This window comes from Dendrobates tinctorius, unplaced genomic scaffold, assembly GCF_039654945.1.
Source record: "Dendrobates tinctorius isolate UK_male_01 unplaced genomic scaffold, ASM3965494v1 ptg000039l, whole genome shotgun sequence".
Lineage (NCBI taxonomy): Eukaryota > Metazoa > Chordata > Amphibia > Anura > Dendrobatidae > Dendrobates > Dendrobates tinctorius.
This window is the reverse complement of record NW_027361707.1, coordinates 9650585-9669484: the sequence shown is the minus strand read 5'-3', so window position 1 is coordinate 9669484 and position 18900 is coordinate 9650585. Positions and strand designations below refer to the sequence as shown.

Genomic DNA, 18900 nt, shown 5'->3' with positions numbered 1-18900 from the left:
AAATTTAGTCCCCGGCTTCAGTTTGGGCCTTTGCGCCCGTCGCAGCCACGCCCCCCGTTCATTATCATAGGCCGGCTGCGCTCCCATGCTCTCTGTGTCAGGTACGCCAGGATAGAAAGACGGTGTCCTTCAGACCCACTCCCTCCTGGCGATCTCACTCCTCCCAGGGCAGACCCTCCAGGTCCAGATCTGGACGGTCCACGTCAGCATGACTGTCAACGAACTCCCGAGGGTCCCTCCCAATTGGGAGGTCGACTCCGTTTCTTCAGGGATACCTGGCTGGCCTCAGTGGAGGACGCTTGGGTCAGGGAGCTTGTATCTTCAGGGTACAAGATAGAGTTCATTTCTCGTCCACGGGATCGCTTCTTCGAGTCCCGTCCTCCAAAAGATCCAGCCTTAGTTCCGGGGTTCTTGTATCCATTGCCTCTCTCCTCAGTTCCGGGGTAATTGTGCCCGTTCCCGAATCAGAACGTTTCACAGGGTTTTCTTCAAACCTGTTCGTGGTGCCGAACAAAGGCGGGACAGTTCGCCCCATCTTGGACCTCAAATTACTCAACAGGAGAGCCCGACTGCGTCATTTCCGAATGGAGTTTCTTCGGTTAATCGCTTCCATGGAGATGCAGGAGTTCATGTTTTCAATAGACATTCAAGATGCCTATCTACATGTTCCCATATTCTCCGGGCATCAGAAATTCCTGCGATTCGCCAGGAACATTATCAATTTTGTGCACTGCCATTCGGTCTTGCCACTGCACCTAGAGCATTTACAGAGATCATGGCGGCGTTGATGGCCTGGTGGAGAATCAGAGGTCTCGTTCTTTTTCCGTACCTCGACGACATTCTGATCAAAGCTCCATCCTTTGGTCAAGCTCGCCAAAGTCTTACCTGACCAATTTCGGGTGGCTCATCAACTAAAAGAAGTCCTGTCTTGTCCCGACACAACGTCTTGTGTTTCTGGGTCTATTGTTCGACACTCGTCGATCGAGGGTTTTTCTCCCTCAAGAGAAAATTGGCTCCCTGCAACGGGATGTACGATCGCGGCAGCTCATGAGACTTCCATCTCTCCGGACGACCATCAAAGTCCTGGGAAAGATGGTGGCGGCAACAGAGGCGGTCCCCTTTGCCCAATTTCACTCCAGACCTCTCCAACTCGCCATCCTATCCCGGTGGAACAGGTCTGTCCTTTCCCTGGATCGCCCATTTCGTCTTTCAAACCATGTCAAGCAGTCCCTCAATTGGTGACTGACGTCTCCTCTCATCTCCCTAGGACGGTCATTCCTCCCCTTTCACTGGCAGATTATGACAACAGATGCCACCCTCCTCGGCTGGGGGGGGCAGTGTTCCGCAATCACACTGTTCAGGGTCGTTGGTCAACTCAGGAGTCAGCCCTGCCATTCAACGTCCTCGAGATACGAGCGATTTATCGGTCTCTCGTTCACTGGGAGAGACTTCTCAGGGGACTGCCTATCCGGATTCAGACAGACAATGCCATGGTGGTGGCATATGTCACACACCAGGGAGGGACGCGGAGTGTCTCAGCCCTGGCAGAAATGTCCAAGATTCTTCATTGGGCGGAGGCTTCAGTCCCGGCAATATCCGCGGTACACATTCCCGGCGTGGACAATTGGGCCGCCGATTTCTCAGCCGCGAGGATCTCGCGGCGGGAGAGTGGTCCCTACATCCAGGAGTATTTCTTCAACTTGCCGTCGTGGGGAACCCCGGACGTAGATCTGCTAGCTTCTCGCCTCAACAGAAAAGTTCCACAGTTTGTATCCAGGGCTCGAGATCCTCTCGCGGTGGGCGCCGACGCTCTGGCCATTCCTTGGTCACAGTTCGAGCTCCCCTACCGGTTTCCTCCCCTGCCTCTTCTTCCCAGGCGGCTGAAGAAAATCAAGGCGGAAGGAATTTCAGTCCTCCTCTTCGTCCCGAATTGGCCCAGTAGGGATTGGTTCGCGGACGCCCTCTGGAAGCTTCCAGACTGAGCAGATCTGCTGTCTCAAGGTCCGATTTGCCACCCCAATTCTCGGCCGCTCAATTTAACGGCGTGGCTGTTGAGGCCGAGGTTTTGCAACGATCAGGATTTTCCGATCGAGTTATTCATACCATGATCCGAGCCAGGAAGCCATCGTCTTCCAAGATTTATTGCTGTTCTTGGAAGAACTATTTCACTTGGTGCGAGATAAATGACATTCCGCCCATGTGTTTTTTCGCTCCCTTCTGTCCTGGCGTTCCTTCAAGCGGGGCTGGATGCGGGTCTTGCCCTCAGCTCTTTAAAGGGTCAAGTGTCGGCGCTGTCCATTTTATTTCGTAAGACGTTGGCTCCCGTCCTCAGGTTAAAACCTTCCGTCAAGGTGTGGCTCACATGGTTCCTCCGTACCGAGCGCCCGTAGATCCATGGGATCTTAATCTGGTTCTCGAGGTTCTGCAAGGTCCTTCCTTTAAACCTCTCTGGGATGTTTCCCTTTCTCTCCTTTCGTGGAAAGTAGCCTTTCTGGCAGCCATCACCTCCATCCGGCGCGCGTCGGAATTGGCGGCCCTCTCTTGCCGCTCTCTTGGTACTCTACCAGGACAAGGTAGTTCTGCGGCCTCCGCCCTCTTTCCTTCTTAAGATTGTGTCCACTTTCCACCTGAATGAGGACATTGTTCTCCCGTCCTTTTGTCCGGGTACAGCTCACCCTCGGGAGCGGTCCTTGAACAAGCTGGACTACAATGTCTACCTAACTAGGATGACTTCTTGCGGAAGACAGATTCTTTCTTCATCATTCCAGATGGGGCGCGGAAAGGTCACCCGGCCTCCAAAGCTACTATTGCTCGCTGGATCAGATCGGCAATTTTGGAGGCCTACCGGGTCAAACGAGTGGTCCCTCCGGGAATTAGAGCGCACTCTACCCGGGCAGTGGGTGCCTCCTAGGCGGTACGTCACAGAGCTTCTGCGCTGCAGCTTTGCGAAGCTGCAACCTGGTCATCGGTTCACACGTTTGTAAAATTCTACAAGGTCCATACCTACGCTTCGGCAGATGCCAGCCTAGGTAGAAGGATCCTGCAGGCTGCGGTAGTGAGTCCGCTGGCCTGATGGAAGTTTGTTTTTCCCACCCCAGGGACTGCTTTGGGACGTCCCATGGTCTCTGTGTCCCCCAATAAGGCGAACGAGAAAACAGGATTTTTGGGTTGCTTACCGTAAAATCTGTTTCTCGGAGCCTTCATTGGGGGACACAGCACCCTCCCATGTTCTACAACTCTTGTTATTATGTTGGTTGGTTTGAGTTGTCTGTTCTGTTTTCAATCTATTCTGTTACTTCTCCTACTGCTTTCTCACTAACTGAGGAACTTCCTGCCGGTCGGTGGGGTGTACACTGCGGAGGAGGAGCTAACCTTTTTTTGTGCAAAGTGTGAGCCTCCTAGTGGCATCAGCATACACCCATGGTCTCTGTGTCCCCCAATGAAGGCTCCGAGAAACAGATTTTACGGTAAGCAACCCAAAAATCCTGTTTTATAATTTTTTTTCTTACATTCCCTCATAGTGTAGTCCCGTGTCACTGTCCTGATTTCATCCCATTGAATGTTTTGTCCTAGTAACTTTACTGGGACGCTGCATCAAGGGCTCTATCATTCTGTATTATTACCCCCTGATACGTGACAAAATGAGAAGTCATACAGTCCTGTAAATGTTACTCCACATCGCTTTTAACATTTCAGCTCCTGCTGTGTTTTGTATGAATGGATGAAAATGCAGGCGGGGCTAGCGCCAGCCATCTAATGTGTACAGGGTGTGAGGACTTTTCCTTAACCCCTTCATGACCCAGCCTATTTTGACCTTAATGACCTGGCCATTTTTTGCAATTCTGACCAGTGTCCCTTTATGAGGTCATAACTCTGGAACGCTTCAACGCATCCTAGCGATTCTGAGATTGTTTTTTCGTGACATATTGGGCTTCATGTTAGTGGTAAATTTAGGTCGATTAATTTTTGCGTTTATTTGTGAAAAAATCAGAATTTTGGCAAAAATTTTGAAAATTTTGCAAATTTTTAATTTTTATTCTGTTAAACTAGAGAGTTATGTGACACAAAATAGTTACTAAATAACATTTCCCACATGTCTACTTTACATCAGCACAATTTTGGAAGCAAAATATTTTTTTGTTAGGAAGTTATAAGGGTTAAAAGTTGACCAGCGATTTCTCATTTTTACAACAAAATTTACAAAACCATTTTTTTTAGCGACCACCTCACATTTGAAGTCACTTTGAGGGGTCTATATGGCAGAAAATACCCAAAAGTGACACCATTCTAAAAACTGCACCCCTCAAGCTTGGACATTTTAATTTTTCCAACACAAATTTCCTTTCAGCATCAATTTTTTCATTTTCACATGGGCAACAGGATAAAATGGATCCTAAAATTTGTTGGGCAATTTCCCCTGAGTACACAGATACCTCATATGTGGTCATAAACCACTGTTTGGGCGTACGGCAGGGCTCAGAAGGGAAGGAGCACCATTTGACTTTTTGAATGGAAAATATGCTGGAATATTTAGCGGTTGCCATGTCGCGTTTGGAGAGTCGCTGTGTGCCTAAACACTGGAGCTCCCCCACAAGTGACCCCATTTTGGAAACTAGACCCCCCAAGGAACTTATCTAGATGCATAGTGATCACTTTGAACCCCCAGGTGCTTCTCAAATTGATCAGTAAAAAAAAAAAAAGTACTTTTTTTTCACAAAAATTATCTTTTAGCCTCAGTTTTTTCATTTTCACATGGGCAACAGGATAAAATGGATCCTAAAATTTGTTGGGCAATTTCTCCTGAGCACACCAATACCTCATATGTGGTCATAAACCACTGTTTGGGTGCAGGGCAGGGCCCGGAAGGGAAGGAGCGCCATTTGACTTTTTGAATGGAAAATTAGCTCCAATCGTTATCGGACACCATGTCGCGTTTGGAGAGCCCCTGTGTGCCTAAACATTGGAGCTCCCCCACAAGTGACACCATTTTGGTAACTAGACCCCTTAAGGAACTTATCTAGATGTGTAGTGAGCACTTTGAACCCCCAAGTGCCTCACAAAAGTTTATAACATAGAGCAGTGAAAATAAAAAATCATTTTTTTTCCTCAAAAATGATTTTTTTAGCACGCTATTTTTTATTTTCACAAGGGTAACAGGAGAAATTGCACCACAAAAGTTGTTGTCCAGATTGTCCTGAGTACGCTGGTACCCCATATGTGGGGGGGGGGGGGGCACTGTTTGGGTGCACGGCAGGGCGCAGAAGGGAATGAGTGCCATTTGACTTTTTGAAATGAAAATTGGCTCCAATCGTTAGCGGACACCATGTCGTGTTTGGAGATCCCCTGTGTGCCTAAACTTTGGAGCTCCCCCACAAATGACCCCATTTTGGAAACTAGACCCCCTAAGGAACTTATCTAGATGCATAGTGAGCACTTTGAACCCCCAGGTGATTCACAGAAGTTTATAATGCAGAGCAGTGAAAATAAAAAATCTTTTTTTTTTTTTCCTAAAAAAAAATTTTTTAGTCTGCAATTTTTTATTTTCACAAGGGTACCAGGATAAATTGGACCCCAAAAGTTGTTTTCCAGTTTGTCCTGAGTACGCTGGTACCCCATATGTGGGGGTAGACCACTGTTTGGGCACACGTCGGGGCTCGGAAGGGAAGTAGTGACATTTTGAAATGCTGACTTTGATGGAATAGTCTGCGGGCATCATGTTACATTTGCTGAGCCCCTGTGTGCCTAAACAGTAGAAACCCCCCACAAGGGACCCCATTTTGGAAACAAGACCCCCCAAGGAACTTATCTAGGTGTGGTGAGCACCTTGAACCCCCAAGTGCTTCACAGAAGATTGTAACGCAGAGCCGTGAAAATAAAAAATCATTTTTTTCCCTAAAAAAAATGATTTTTAGCCCGCAATTTTTTTTTTCACAGGGGTAACAGGAGAAATTGGACCCCAAAAGTTGTTGTCTAGTTTGTCCTGAGTACGCTGATACCCCATATGTGGGGGATGACCACTGTATGGGCACACGTCAGGGCTCGGAAGGGAAGTAGTGACGTTTTGGTATGCTGACTTTGATGGAATGGTCTGTGGGCATCATGTTACATTTGCAGAGCCCTTGATGTTCCTAAACTGTGGAAACCCCCCACAAGTGACCCTATTTTGGAAAATAGACCCCATAAGGAACTTGCCTAGATGTGTGGTGAGCACCTTGAACCCCGAAGTGCTTCACAGAAGATTGTAACGCAGAGCCATGAAAATAAAAAATCTTTTTTTTCCTCAAAAAATGAATTTTTAGCTTGCAATTTTTTATTTTCACAAGGGTCACAGGAGAAATTGGACCCCAAAAGTTGTTGTCCAGTTTGTCCTGAGTACGCTGGTACCCCATATGTGGGGGGAAACCACTGTTTGGGCACACGTTGGGTCTCAGCAGGGAAGTAGTGACATTTTGAAATGCTGACTTTGATGGAATAGTCTGCAGTCGTCATTACGTTTGCAGAGCCCCTGATGTGCCTAAACAGTGGAAACCCCCCACAAGTGACCCCATTTTGGAAACTAGACCTTCCATAGGAACTTATGTAGATGTATGGTGAGCACTTTCAACCCCCAAGTGCTTCACAGAAGTTTATAATGCAGAGACATGAAAATGAAAAAAACATTTTTTTTCCACAAAAATAATTTTCTAGCCCCCAATTTTTTATTTTCCCAAGGGTAACAGGAGAAATTAGACCCCAAAAGTTGTTGTGCAATTTTTCCTGAGTACGCTGATACCCCATATGTGGGGGTAAACCACTGTTTGGGCACACGTCGGGGCTTGGAAGGGAGTGAGCACCATTTGACTTTTTGAACGCAAAATTGGCCCCCTGATGTGGCTAAACAGTGGAAACCCCTCAATTCTAACTCCAACCCTAACCCCAACACACCCCTAACCACAACCCTAACCCCAACACATCCCTAACCCTAATCCCAACCCTAACCCCAACACACCCCTAACCCCAACACTAACCATAACACTAACCACAAGCCTAACCCTAATTCTAACCCTATCCCTCTTTTCAACCCTAACCCTCTTTTCAACCCTAACCCTCTTTTCAACCCTAACCCTCTTTTCAACCCTAACCCTCTTTTCAACCCTAACCCTCTTTTCAACCCTAACCCTCTTTTCAACCCTAACCCTCTTTTCAACCCTAACCCTCTTTTCAACCCTAACCCTCTTTTCAACCCTAACCCTCTTTTCAACCCTAACCCTCTTTTCAACCCTAACCCTCTTTCCAACCCTAACCCTCTTTCCAACCCTAACCCTCTTTCCAACCCTAACCCTCTTTCCAACCCTAACCCTCTTTCCAACCCTAACCCTCTTTCCAACCCTAACCCTCTTTCCAACCCTAACCCTCTTTCCAACCCTAACCCTCTTTCCAACCCTAACCCTCTTTCCAACCCTAACCCTCTTTCCAACCCTAACCCTCTTTCCAACCCTAACCCTCTTTCCAACCCTAACCCTCTTTCCAACCCTAACCCTCTTTCCAACCCTAACCCTCTTTCCAACCCTAACCCTCTTTCCAACCCTAACCCTCTTTCCAACCCTAACCCTCATGGAAAAATAAAAATATTTTCTTTATTTTATTCTGCCTACCTATGGGGGTGATAATCGGGGGGTTCATTTACTTTTTATTTCATTTTGATCACTCGTGAGAGTGATCAAAATGAAATAATGGAATCTGCAGCCGGCAGATTCGGGCGGGCGCACTGCGCATGCGCCCGCCATTTTCTAAGATGGCGGCGCCCATGAACCGGACCCGCCGGACACCGGAAGCGACGGGGGGACTTGGAAGGTGCCGGGGGCGGTGAGAGTGGGTGAAGGGGGGATCGGAAGCTGGCGGGGAGCGAAGGGAATGGGAGGGGGGGCAGATAATGACAGCGGCGGCAGGTCGCCGCTGTCATTCAGTGACAGGGGGGGGCGATCGCCGGTGGGGGGGGGGTCAAATCGGTGTCTCCAGCCATGTCCGATGCTACTGCAGCATCGGCCATGGCTGGATTGTAATATTTCATCAATTTTCATTGATGAAATATTACTATCGCTCTGATTGGCTGTTTCACTTTTAACAGCCAATCAGAGCGATCGTAGCCACGTGGGGGCGAAGCCACGCCCCCTGTGGTGAATTACAAAGCCCCCTGTATCTGCGGGTCAGGTGACCTTTCATTGACCCCGGTCACCCGACCCGCAGGGGGGCTTTGAATTCATGACACAGGGTATGCGTCATTGGTCGGATTGGCACCGACTTTCATGACGCATACGCTGTGTCACAGGTCGGGAAGGGGTTAATGGAAAGAGTAAGGCAAAGGTGATTTTGTTCTAAAAATAAATCTGGAAATTGAAATAAAATTGTAAACTAATTTTCTGAGACTTAAAACTTTTTCCCCCCAGCGATGTGATGTGTGGCGAGCTGTCATTATTTTTTTTTTTTTTTTTTTTTTTTAATATTAAATATGGTAAAAAGTGAATAAAAAGTTTTAAAAAATAGTCAAAGAATGAAAAAACACAATAGATGATATCACCCCCCCCTTTTTTGTCCCAATAAAAATAAAGCAATTTAAAAAATAAATAAAATACATATTTGGTATGTCCGATCTATCAAAACCTAAAATTAAATTCATCCAAACGGTAAACAGCGTAACGAGAAGAAAAAACAAAATGCCAGAATTATATTTTAAAATTGCAGTAAGAGGCGATCAAAAGATCGGGACTACTCCAAAATGGTGTTAATAAAAATGTCTACGTAGGACGCAAAAAATTAAGCAGTCGCCCATCCCATTATCCAGAAAAACGAAAACGTTGCGCGTCTCAAAAAAATAGCCACAAAAACAACTTTTTTTCGTTGTCAAATTTCTGAGTATTTTTTCATCGCTTAAATAAATTAAAATAAAGTACACATGTTTTGTATCTGCGTACTAGAGCTGACCTGGGGAATCATATTGCCATATAGTGAACATGATAAATAAAATGCCCAAAAAAACAATTATAGAATTGCACTTTTCTTTGGCAATTTCAGCGAACTTGGAATGCTTTTGCTGGTTTAAACCTGCAAGAGAAAAATAAGTGATGTGTGCATGAGATTTAAGAAAGCTCATTCGCTTTTTATGTGTTGCTGTGACTTTTGCTATGGTAATGATTTTTTTGCTGTTTTAATTTTAGGGAAATTTCAGCAGAGACTGAACGGGAATCCCAACAGCTCCAAAATTACTGGTCAGACGTACGGTACATGATCCGATGCATATACCGGCAAGCTGGAACGCCTTTGGCGGACGACCAGGACCAGTCCCTGGTGCCAGAGAAGGATGGGATGAAAGAACTGGTAGATAGGTAAATGCACAAGATGGACAATCCCAAATGGATGGTCTGCGTCACGTGCACTTCAATGTATAGTGCAGACATGATTCCATTTTGGGGTAGATAAAATGTTTTGATTTCCTCTTACTACTTTTTTTCATGCTGTTCCAGCAGCCAAAAAGATCTGCCATTTTGGTGGTTTGATTTCTATTTTAGTTGCAGATTACATTTTGGGTTAATTGTAAGTTATTGATTGAACTTTTACGGATGTGGAGATGCCACATGTAGTTTTTTTTTAAAGTTAATTTTTAATGGTGGGATAGGGGCTTTTTTTCCAACTTGATTTCTTCGAATTTTCACTGTTTTGTAATCCCACTTAAGGAACTTGAACATGCGATTACACTGCGTTAGAAAGGTTTTGTCCCTCGGACAATTTTGAGTGTTCCTGATAGATTTTTTTCATGCTGATTTCAGAAATGACTTCAGTTTTTTTTCTATCACGTAAGGTTTTTGAGATGATACGAAACATTATAATGTTATAATTCTAAAAACTCATATGAACTATTTCTGAAACAGTATATTCTGAATTTTCCACTGAAATAACATAAATCGCTGATCTACACATATGCAAGCACTTATTATGCGAATTCCACGCAGGCGCAGTGAATCATTCGGCTGACCGTGTATGGAGCATTCCACATCTCCTGGGCAGGGGAGGAATTAAAAGACGATACTGACATACTTAGAGCATGGCTGAATGGATCACGACCTTCAATGCCGTTCGCTGTCCAAATGATATGGAGAGACCAGAGAGATCATGTAACAGATTGCTACATCTGCCTTACAAATGTAACAGGATATTCAGCAAAGAACAAGAAATCAATAGAATATCCTAATCTTCCGTCAGCCATAAGACCGGGGCCACACAATGAAAGTCTTCGTGTTCCAAAGCCGCCCAAAGTATGGACAATGGAGGATGACGAAGATGAACTAACAATGTCAGTGGAAAATGAAACTGCTGCAGACCCAGACTTTGAGTCTTCTACATCTAATCCACATCTGTTCAGTCAAGCTGATCTGAGTGACTTGGTCAGAGATTTGAAATTGTCAAAGGCAGGCAGAATTATTGGGATCAAGGCTACAAGAACAGAATCTCTTATTACCATGAACAAGAGTTTCTGTTTTTGCTGTCGTCAAGAAGACCTTAATCAATTTTTCAACCATTTGGACAGTTTAACCTTTTCATAGAATCGTAGAGTTGGAAGGGACCTCCTGGGCCATCTGGTCCAACCCCCTGCTCAAAGCAGGATTCACTAAATCATCCAGCCTCTGTCTGAAGACTTCTATTGAAGGAGAACTCACCACCTCTCGTGGCAGCAATGACGTCTTGGGGTTGTTTGGTGCTCTTGGGTGCGAACATGACCCGAATGAATGGCGGCTGTTTGACTCATCAATTTTAAGTCTGAAGGCTGTTTTACTACACAACGGAAATATCTATCCTCCTATACCTATTGGACATGCTGTACACATGAAAGAAACATAGGAGAATATGGATTTACTGTTGACCCACATTAATTATAGAAATTATAACTGGAACATATGTGGTGATCTAAAAGTTGTTGCACTTCTTCTTGGACTGCAGCTTGGATATACCAAGTATTGTTGTTTTGTTTGAGAGTGGGATAGTCGTGCACAAGAAATGCACTATTTCAGAAAGGAGTGGCCACTCCGCGAAAACCTGGTTGCTTTACAGAAGAATGTTAAGCATAATCCTCTCGTTGATCCAGCAAAGATATTTCTCCTTCTTTTGCATATTAAACTTGGGCAAAGCATTTTATCAAAGCAATGAACAAAGAATCTGAAGCCTTTTCTTACTTGCGACAGAAATTTCCAAGAATAAAGTGATGTAAAGGTTAAAGGTTTTTTTTTTTTTTATTGGCCCGCAGATCAGAGATATAATGAATGACAGTAGCTTTGATGGTCTTTTGCAAGGTGCTGAACAAGTGGCATGGAGAGCCTTTAAAGATGTGACCTTCAAGTTCCTTGGCAACAGCAGGGCACCGAACTTTGAACAACTCGTGGACAACATGCTCACAGCATATCATTTGATGAAATGCAATATGTCACTAAAAATGCATTTTCTCCTACGCCTCATTGGGGGACAGAAAAAAGTTAACTCCTCCCCTGCAGTATACACCCTCTCGCTGGCTGGGAATTCCCCAGTTCTTGCTTAGTGTCTGTAGGAGGCACTTGGGTCTGACTTCATATACCGTATATACTCGTGTATACGGTAGCCGACCACCTTAATTTTGCCACAAAAAACTGGGAAAACTTATTGACTCATGTATAAGCCTAGGGTGGAAAATGCAGCAGCGACTGGTAAATTTCAAAAATAAAAATATATACCAATAAATGTAAAATTGAGACATCAGTAGGTTAAATGTTTTTTAATAGCCATATTGAATCAGGAGCCCCATATAATGCTCTATACAGTTCACCATGGCCCCATAAGATGCACCATACAAAATACAACCCATATAATGCTGCACAAAGGTTAATAATGGCCCCATAAGATGCTCCATAGAATAATGTGTCCCATATGCTGCTCCATAAAGGTTATGGCCCCATAAGATGTTCCATAGACTATGCCCCATATGCTGCCCCATAAGATGCTCCATTGAATATGCTGCCCCATAAGATGCTCCATTGAATATGCCCCCATAAGATGCTCCATTGAATATATCCCCATATGCTGCCCCCATAAGATGCTCCATTGAATATGCCCCCATAAGATGCTCCTTTGATTATGCCCCCATATGCTACTCCCATAAGATGCCCCATAGATTATGCCCCCATATATTGCTGCTGCTGCTACTGCCGGTATTAGGGAAAAAAAGACCTAACTCTTGTCTCTGGGGGCCAGGTGCCGGTGTGCTGAGCAGGCGGACACCGGCAGGCGCTATGGGGGACAGGTGTCGCCTCTGGCTCAGGACCCGACACCTGAGATATTCACCTGTCCCGGTTCCAACGCTGCTTGCCGCTGTCTGCCCGCCGGGTCCCTCTGCAGAGACGTCAGGCAACAGAGGGCGCACACTGACTACGTCATTGCGCCCTCTGCTGCGTGAACGTCACTGACAGAGGGACCCGGCGGGCAGACAGTGGCGAGCAGCATTGGAATCGGGACAGGTGTCTCTGCAGCCCCGCTTCTCCCACGGTCTCCCTTCCTTCCTTCAGTGGTCAGGTGGTACCGCTCATTAAAGTAATAAATATGCGCATATTCATGACTTTAATGAGCGGTACCATGTGACTGCTGTAGGAAGGAAAGGAGACCGTGGGACAAGCAGGGAGGCTGCAGAGACGAACCAGGGTGGGTCAGTATGATGTGACACCCCTGCTCCCCCTCCCCCACCTACCCCCTGGCTATATGACTCGTGTATAAGCCGAGAGGGAGGAGGGGGGGACATTCAGCCCCCCCCAAAATGGGCTGAAAATCTCTGCTTATACACGAGTATATACGGTAATAAGTTAAGCCGATCTGTGAACAGCGTAACGAGCGAGGAAAAAAAAAAAACTCAACTCCAGAATTACGATTTTTTTGAGGGCCAAAAGAGGCGATCAAAATATCGTATCTATCCCAAAATGGTATTGGTAAAATCGTCAGCTCAGGGTGCAAAAAATAAGCCCCCACACAGTCCCGTGTCATGAAAAATGAAAATGTTACGGGTCTTTTTAAAAAAATAAGTGACAGAAGCTTTTTTTTTTCACAAATTTTAATTTTTTTTTTTTTTTCCCACTTAAGAGAAACTATAAATCTTTGGTATCTGAGTAATGGTTCTGACCTGGAGAATCCTATTGCCAGGTCTGTTTTACCGTATGGTAAATAAAGCAATGCAAAAATTCCATTGTGGAATTGCACTTTTATTTTTGCAACTTCAACACTCTTGGAATTGTTTCTTTCCCCCCCCCCCCCCATTTTCCAGTACGATATGTGGTAAAATTAATGGTGTCATTCAAAATTACAGCTCGTCCCTCATATGGCCATATTGATGGGAAAATAAAAAAGTTACACCTCTGGGAAGAAGGGAAGGAAAAAAAAATCGAAAATGGTCATTTCTTGAAGTTAAAGTCAGAAGACCGACATGGGGTTAATAAAGGTCTAATACATACTAACTATGGCCCCATTTTCCATCAAGGTGCACACGGATATGGCTTTGTTACACACAGCTCTATGTTGAGCCTATAATCACAGGGGATCTACTTTCAACTCTTTACTACACTGCCTCACTTTATGGCTTTTCCTTCCTCCTATGCAGGTTATGTGAGCGGGACCCTTACCAGTTGTATCAACGCTTAGAGCAGCAAGCTCGAGAATACGTCCTAGAGATGAAAGTCCGTCTACTCAAGCACTTGTCATTGGGCTTTAAGGTGACCCCAAACAAACCACCTCAAGCCCACCAATTCATCTCCCTCCTCCTAGAAGAATACAGCGCCCTCTGTCAGGCGGCATGCACAATCGGCACCTTCCTCGTCACTCTGGTAGGAACTAAGTGACTAAACTACATGTTGTAAGCCTTGATAACACTGTCCTCGGCAGCAGGCAATGTCTTTTGAGAATGTCATTTGCAGTTTTTTTTTTTTTTGTTTTTTTTTTATTTCTGATCGGCAGGAAAATGAACATTTGAAGAAATTCCAGGTGACCTGGGAATTGCACAATAAGCATCTCTTCGAAAACTTGGTGTTTTCTGAACCGTTACTCCAAAACAGCTTGCCAGCATTGGTTTCACAGTTAAGGTAATCTGCCTTCAAAGTGTTAATGATCCTGATACAATTTTATTCCTGATCTTCGATGTTGATCAAGAAGTATTCCCATTTCCAAGATCCTATCCCAATATGTAATGGGTGCAGTAATAATATTAGAAAATGCCTCCCATTAGAATTGTAGTATAGTTCTTCTGATTAGCTGTGTCCCCTACCCTATGTGCAGGACATTGCAATAGCTTAGGTATCCATGGTTACGACTATTCATATTGACAGCTGTTAGTGGCTGTAACCATGGATATCTAAGCTACTGCAATGCCCTGCACATAGGGTAAGCGACATAGTGAATCAGAAGAACTATACTACATTTCTATTTGTAGGTATTTGCTAATATTATTGTACCTACTATATATTTGGAATATTTGGATAGGATCTTGGAGGTGGGAATACCACTTTAATGGCTGTAATGTAATGCAACCTGTGCCTTTTTAAGGGGTTTGATAGCATGTTATCAATGAACTATTCATAGGATAGATCATTATCAGTTTGGGGTTACGATACCAGGAGCCCCTATTGATTGGCTGCTACCAGCTCCGGCAGCGGAAGCAGAACATGGACTACATCACACTAGTCAGTGGCAGCTCCATGGAACTGCACATCATCTCATCTAATAGTAACCAAAGTGAGCCTAGTTCTGTTGGTTGTGTTAAAAGAAAGCTAAACGTAGAAAATGCACACATAAATTATATATACATTCGCACACGATATAAAAAGTCTACACACCCCTGCTAGCTTGCCGAGATTTTTTCATGTTTTAAAAAAAAAAAAAAAATTATGAAGAATAGTTTCAGAACTTTTCACCTCTGTCACCCATATTCTGTACCATTCATTGATAAACATCAATAAATTAAAAACAATTCCCAATTGGTCAATCACATGTAAACGCATGGTAAGTAGTAGTCAGTGCACAGTTGCCATCCTTTACAGTGATTCTGATTAACCGCATATACAGTTTAGCTGTTCTAGGAGGATTTTCCTAGGTTGCATTTTGTAGCAAAAGCCATGGTCTGTAAACGGCGTAGGTGTACAACACAGCAAGGGGATGTAAACGGCTTACAACACAGCAAGGGGATCCCAGATCAAAGGCTGTATGACTCAGAGCTTGTCTGCTGCCAGGTGTATTTTTCTCTGAATGTTCTGGTGCTTTACAGAAAAGTGTGGTTATAAGATCTGGCTGAGGACTATGGCTGGAGATGAGACCAGTCCGCTGCCATTTCACGAGATGGGACAATTGGGAGGAGCCGGCCAGGGGCAGTGTTAGACTAGTCTTCTTTCGTCCCCAGCTGGATCTCATAACTATATTTTATATTTTCAGGAGACAAAGTCAGGATGTTTTCAACTTTAGTGCAGACTTCTATAGCTTGGAAAGCCTGGACATAATGGTGGTCTGTTTGATGAGGCACAGGTAGAAAAAGCTGGGGCGCCCAGAGATCCCAAGATCATTACTCTGGAATCCAGTGAAGGAAACGCATTCATTTGCTTCTCCTCCCGATCTGCTCCTATAGTGCTTGATCCTAAATGGCTCTTTTCTAATGATGGCGTTTACAGGATTAGTGCATGATTGTTGGCTTGTATGGCTGAACAGCGTTCTTGCAGAATCATGTGGTTTCATTCGTTTACTCTTACAATTGGTCCGGTGTTTTGTGCCCCAGGCTTGGAACAGCATCACACGACTCATACAGCGAGGACATGTACACTACCTTACTACAAAGGTACCTTCAGCTGGAACAAGAGATGGCGCAGATCGCAGAAGAGTGGCTGGAGTGTCAGAAGAGGATCGACAACTATGTAGATGAGCAGGTAAACGAGAGCTGGTCTAGTCCTGTAATAATCGCTTCTCTTATGGGAGAGCTACATATTTGTGTAGTGCATGTTCACACTTTTCGCTGTCCATATCTATGTGCAGGTGGAGAAGAGGATACAGACTAATCTGAGAATTTCCATCGCCGCTGGCTTTTCTAGTTGCAGGATTTGGTCATTGGTCACCTAGCATCTATTGCTCTCATCACTGATCCCACCTTTGGCTTTGTGAAGCCCACCGACTGGGCTATATCGGTGTGATACACCGCACACCTTGCTTTGGTGTTTGCCAACCTTATGGAGATTAATCATAGAATCATAAAATCATAGAATCGAAGAGTTGTAAGGGATCTCCTGGGCCATCTGGTCCAACCCCCTGCTCAAAGCAGGATTCGCTAAAGCATCTTAGTCAGATGTCTGTCCAGCCTCTGGTTGAAGACTTCCATTGAAGGAGAACTCGCCACTTCTCGTGGCAGCCTGTTCCACTCATTGATCACTCTAACTGTCAAAAGTTTTTTCTAATATCTAATCTGTGTCTCCTCCCATTCAGTTTCATCCCATTGCTTCTAGTCTTTCCTTGTGCAAATGAGAATAAAGATGATCCTTCTACAATGTGACCGCCCTTGAGATATTTGTAGACCGCTATTAAGTCTCCTCTCAGTCTTCTCTTTTGCAAACTAAACATTCCCAAATCCTGCAACATTTCCTCATAAGACAGGGTTTGCAGACCGGTCACCATTCTGGTTTCTCTTTTCTGAACTTGCTCCAGTTTGTTGATGTCTTTTAAAAATGTGGTGCCCAAAACTGGACACAATATTCCAGATGAGGTCTGACCAAAGAGGAGTAGAGGGCAATAATGACTTCACTTGATCTAGACTGTATGCTTCTGTTAATACATCCTAGAATTGCATTTGCCTTTTTTGCTGCTGCATCACACTGTTGACTCATATTCAGTCTGTGATCTATTAGTATACCCAAGTCTTTTTCACATGTGCTGTTGCTTAGCCCTATTCCTCCCATTCTGTATATGCTTTTTTCATTTTTATTGCCCAGATGTAGTACTTTTCATTTTTCCCTGTTAAAAACCATTCTGTTAGTTGCTGCCCACTGCTCCAGTTTATTTATATCTTTTTGAATCCTCTCTCTTCTCTAGTATTAGCTATCCCTCCTAGCTTTGTGTCATCAGCAAATTTAATCAGTTTACCCTCAATTCCTTCATCTAAATCGTTGATAAAGATGTTGAACAATACAGGGCCCAGGACAGAGCCCTGTATATGATTAGACAGATACTCCTGCTTTTATCCGCTGGTCTGTGACCCTTTCAAGTAATCTTAATTGTTTTTATGTTCTTGATGTCCTCTGCATTTATTTAAACTAAAATTGGTGTTGATGGAAGGAAGTGGAGAGGAGCAGAGTAGTCATTGGATAACATTAAAGGATTATTCCCATCTCCAAGATCCTATCCCAATATATAGTAGGAATAATATTCATTTGTAATATCAGCAAATGCCTCCAATTAGAAATGTAGTATAGTTCTTCTGATTCACTAACATTGCAGTAACTTCGCTATTCATGGTTGCGACCACTAACAACTCACTGAGTGGTTGTAACCATGGATACCCAAGCTACTGCAATTCCCTGCACATGGGGTAAGCGACATGGCGAATCAGACTAACAATGCTACATTTGTAATTGGAGGTATTTGCTAATGTTATTATTAGGGATGAGCAAATAGCTTCAGATAAGTGCTTATCCGAATAGCTATAGCGCTTTCTGAATAGCAGCATCAGGATCCTGGATACCTGGAGCGCTCCCGATAATCAGCTGTTCGGTGCCGCAGCTGCATGTGTCGCGGCTGTGTGACTGTCACAACACACAAGCTCTGCTATGCATATGTACTGTGACTGTCAAACAACATCGGGAGTGCTCCAGGTGTCCAGGTTATCTGAAGCTATTCGCTCATCCCTAGTTATTATTACTACTATGCCTACTACATATTGGGATAGTATCTTGGAGATGGGAATACCCCGTTAGTTAGATCTCACTTTCCATGGGGTTCGTCGTATGTGTTCAGATTATTAGCCCCTTTCTGCTCCATAACCCTCATATATCGGTTGTGGAAAGCGCTCCGGGGCGGAGTCCACTCCCTATTGGGTAGATACCATCTGCGTTACACAGCCACCATCTGCCCCTAATAATGTTGATCAGATCGCTGCTGTTTAACCACTTAAGTACTGCTGTCTACTGAAAGTGCAGCTGGGGCATCCGTTCAGGGTGCCCATCACATATTCCTCCCTGTGATGGGACTGTGTGGTACCGATTGCCCTTGGCTGCCGTTGTAACACCGCCAAAGTTCTGGTCCTCCTGGGCTTCATTGGAAACACTGCTTTGTACTATATTATGCAATACAGAAGTATCTAGTAAAAGTGATCAGATCAGGTCCAGGAACCAAAAAATTAACCGGAAAAGTTAAAAAAGCTAAAATAAAATATACATACTAATTTAATTGCTGCTTCTGTAAATCTCCGATGTATGAAATTTGTTTAAAACAATTTAAATGCCAGATCTGTCTTTTTTTTTTTTTTTTTTTTTACGGCACTGCATCCTCCATGATAACAGGCTATCAAAATGTATGAACCACACAATTTTACTATTAGCTGCTTGCCACGCAAAAATCAAGCGCTCACACAGCTCCATCGATGGAGTAAAGAAAATGATGATGCAATCAAATTATTTTTTTGGTTCTTATAAAGTTAAGAATTTTATTTTTTTTCAGCTCAGGAAATAATACATGAAAAACTAAGACCGTGATCTGGAGAATCCTATTGCCAGGTCATTTTAGCCCCCCCCCAGGATGAACGCCGTAAATGCAAAATAACATAACATGGAGGAATTGAGATTTTTGTGTTATATGGTAGATTGAATGGTGTAATTCCAAATTACTCTTCCCACC

General features: G+C 44.2%; 1 protein-coding gene across 1 annotated transcript in view; it reads left to right on the top strand.

Moving 5' to 3' along the window:
• Window positions 1-18900, top strand: part of FAM193A (family with sequence similarity 193 member A) — a 129909-nt gene that overhangs the window by 43382 nt on the left and 67627 nt on the right. Inside the window, exons 5-8 of the mRNA XM_073574466.1 lie at window positions 9195-9362; window positions 13643-13865; window positions 13996-14120; window positions 15800-15947. Coding sequence (XP_073430567.1) covers window positions 9195-9362; window positions 13643-13865; window positions 13996-14120; window positions 15800-15947 — 664 coding nt within the window. The remainder of the gene's footprint in view (window positions 1-9194; window positions 9363-13642; window positions 13866-13995; window positions 14121-15799; window positions 15948-18900) is intronic.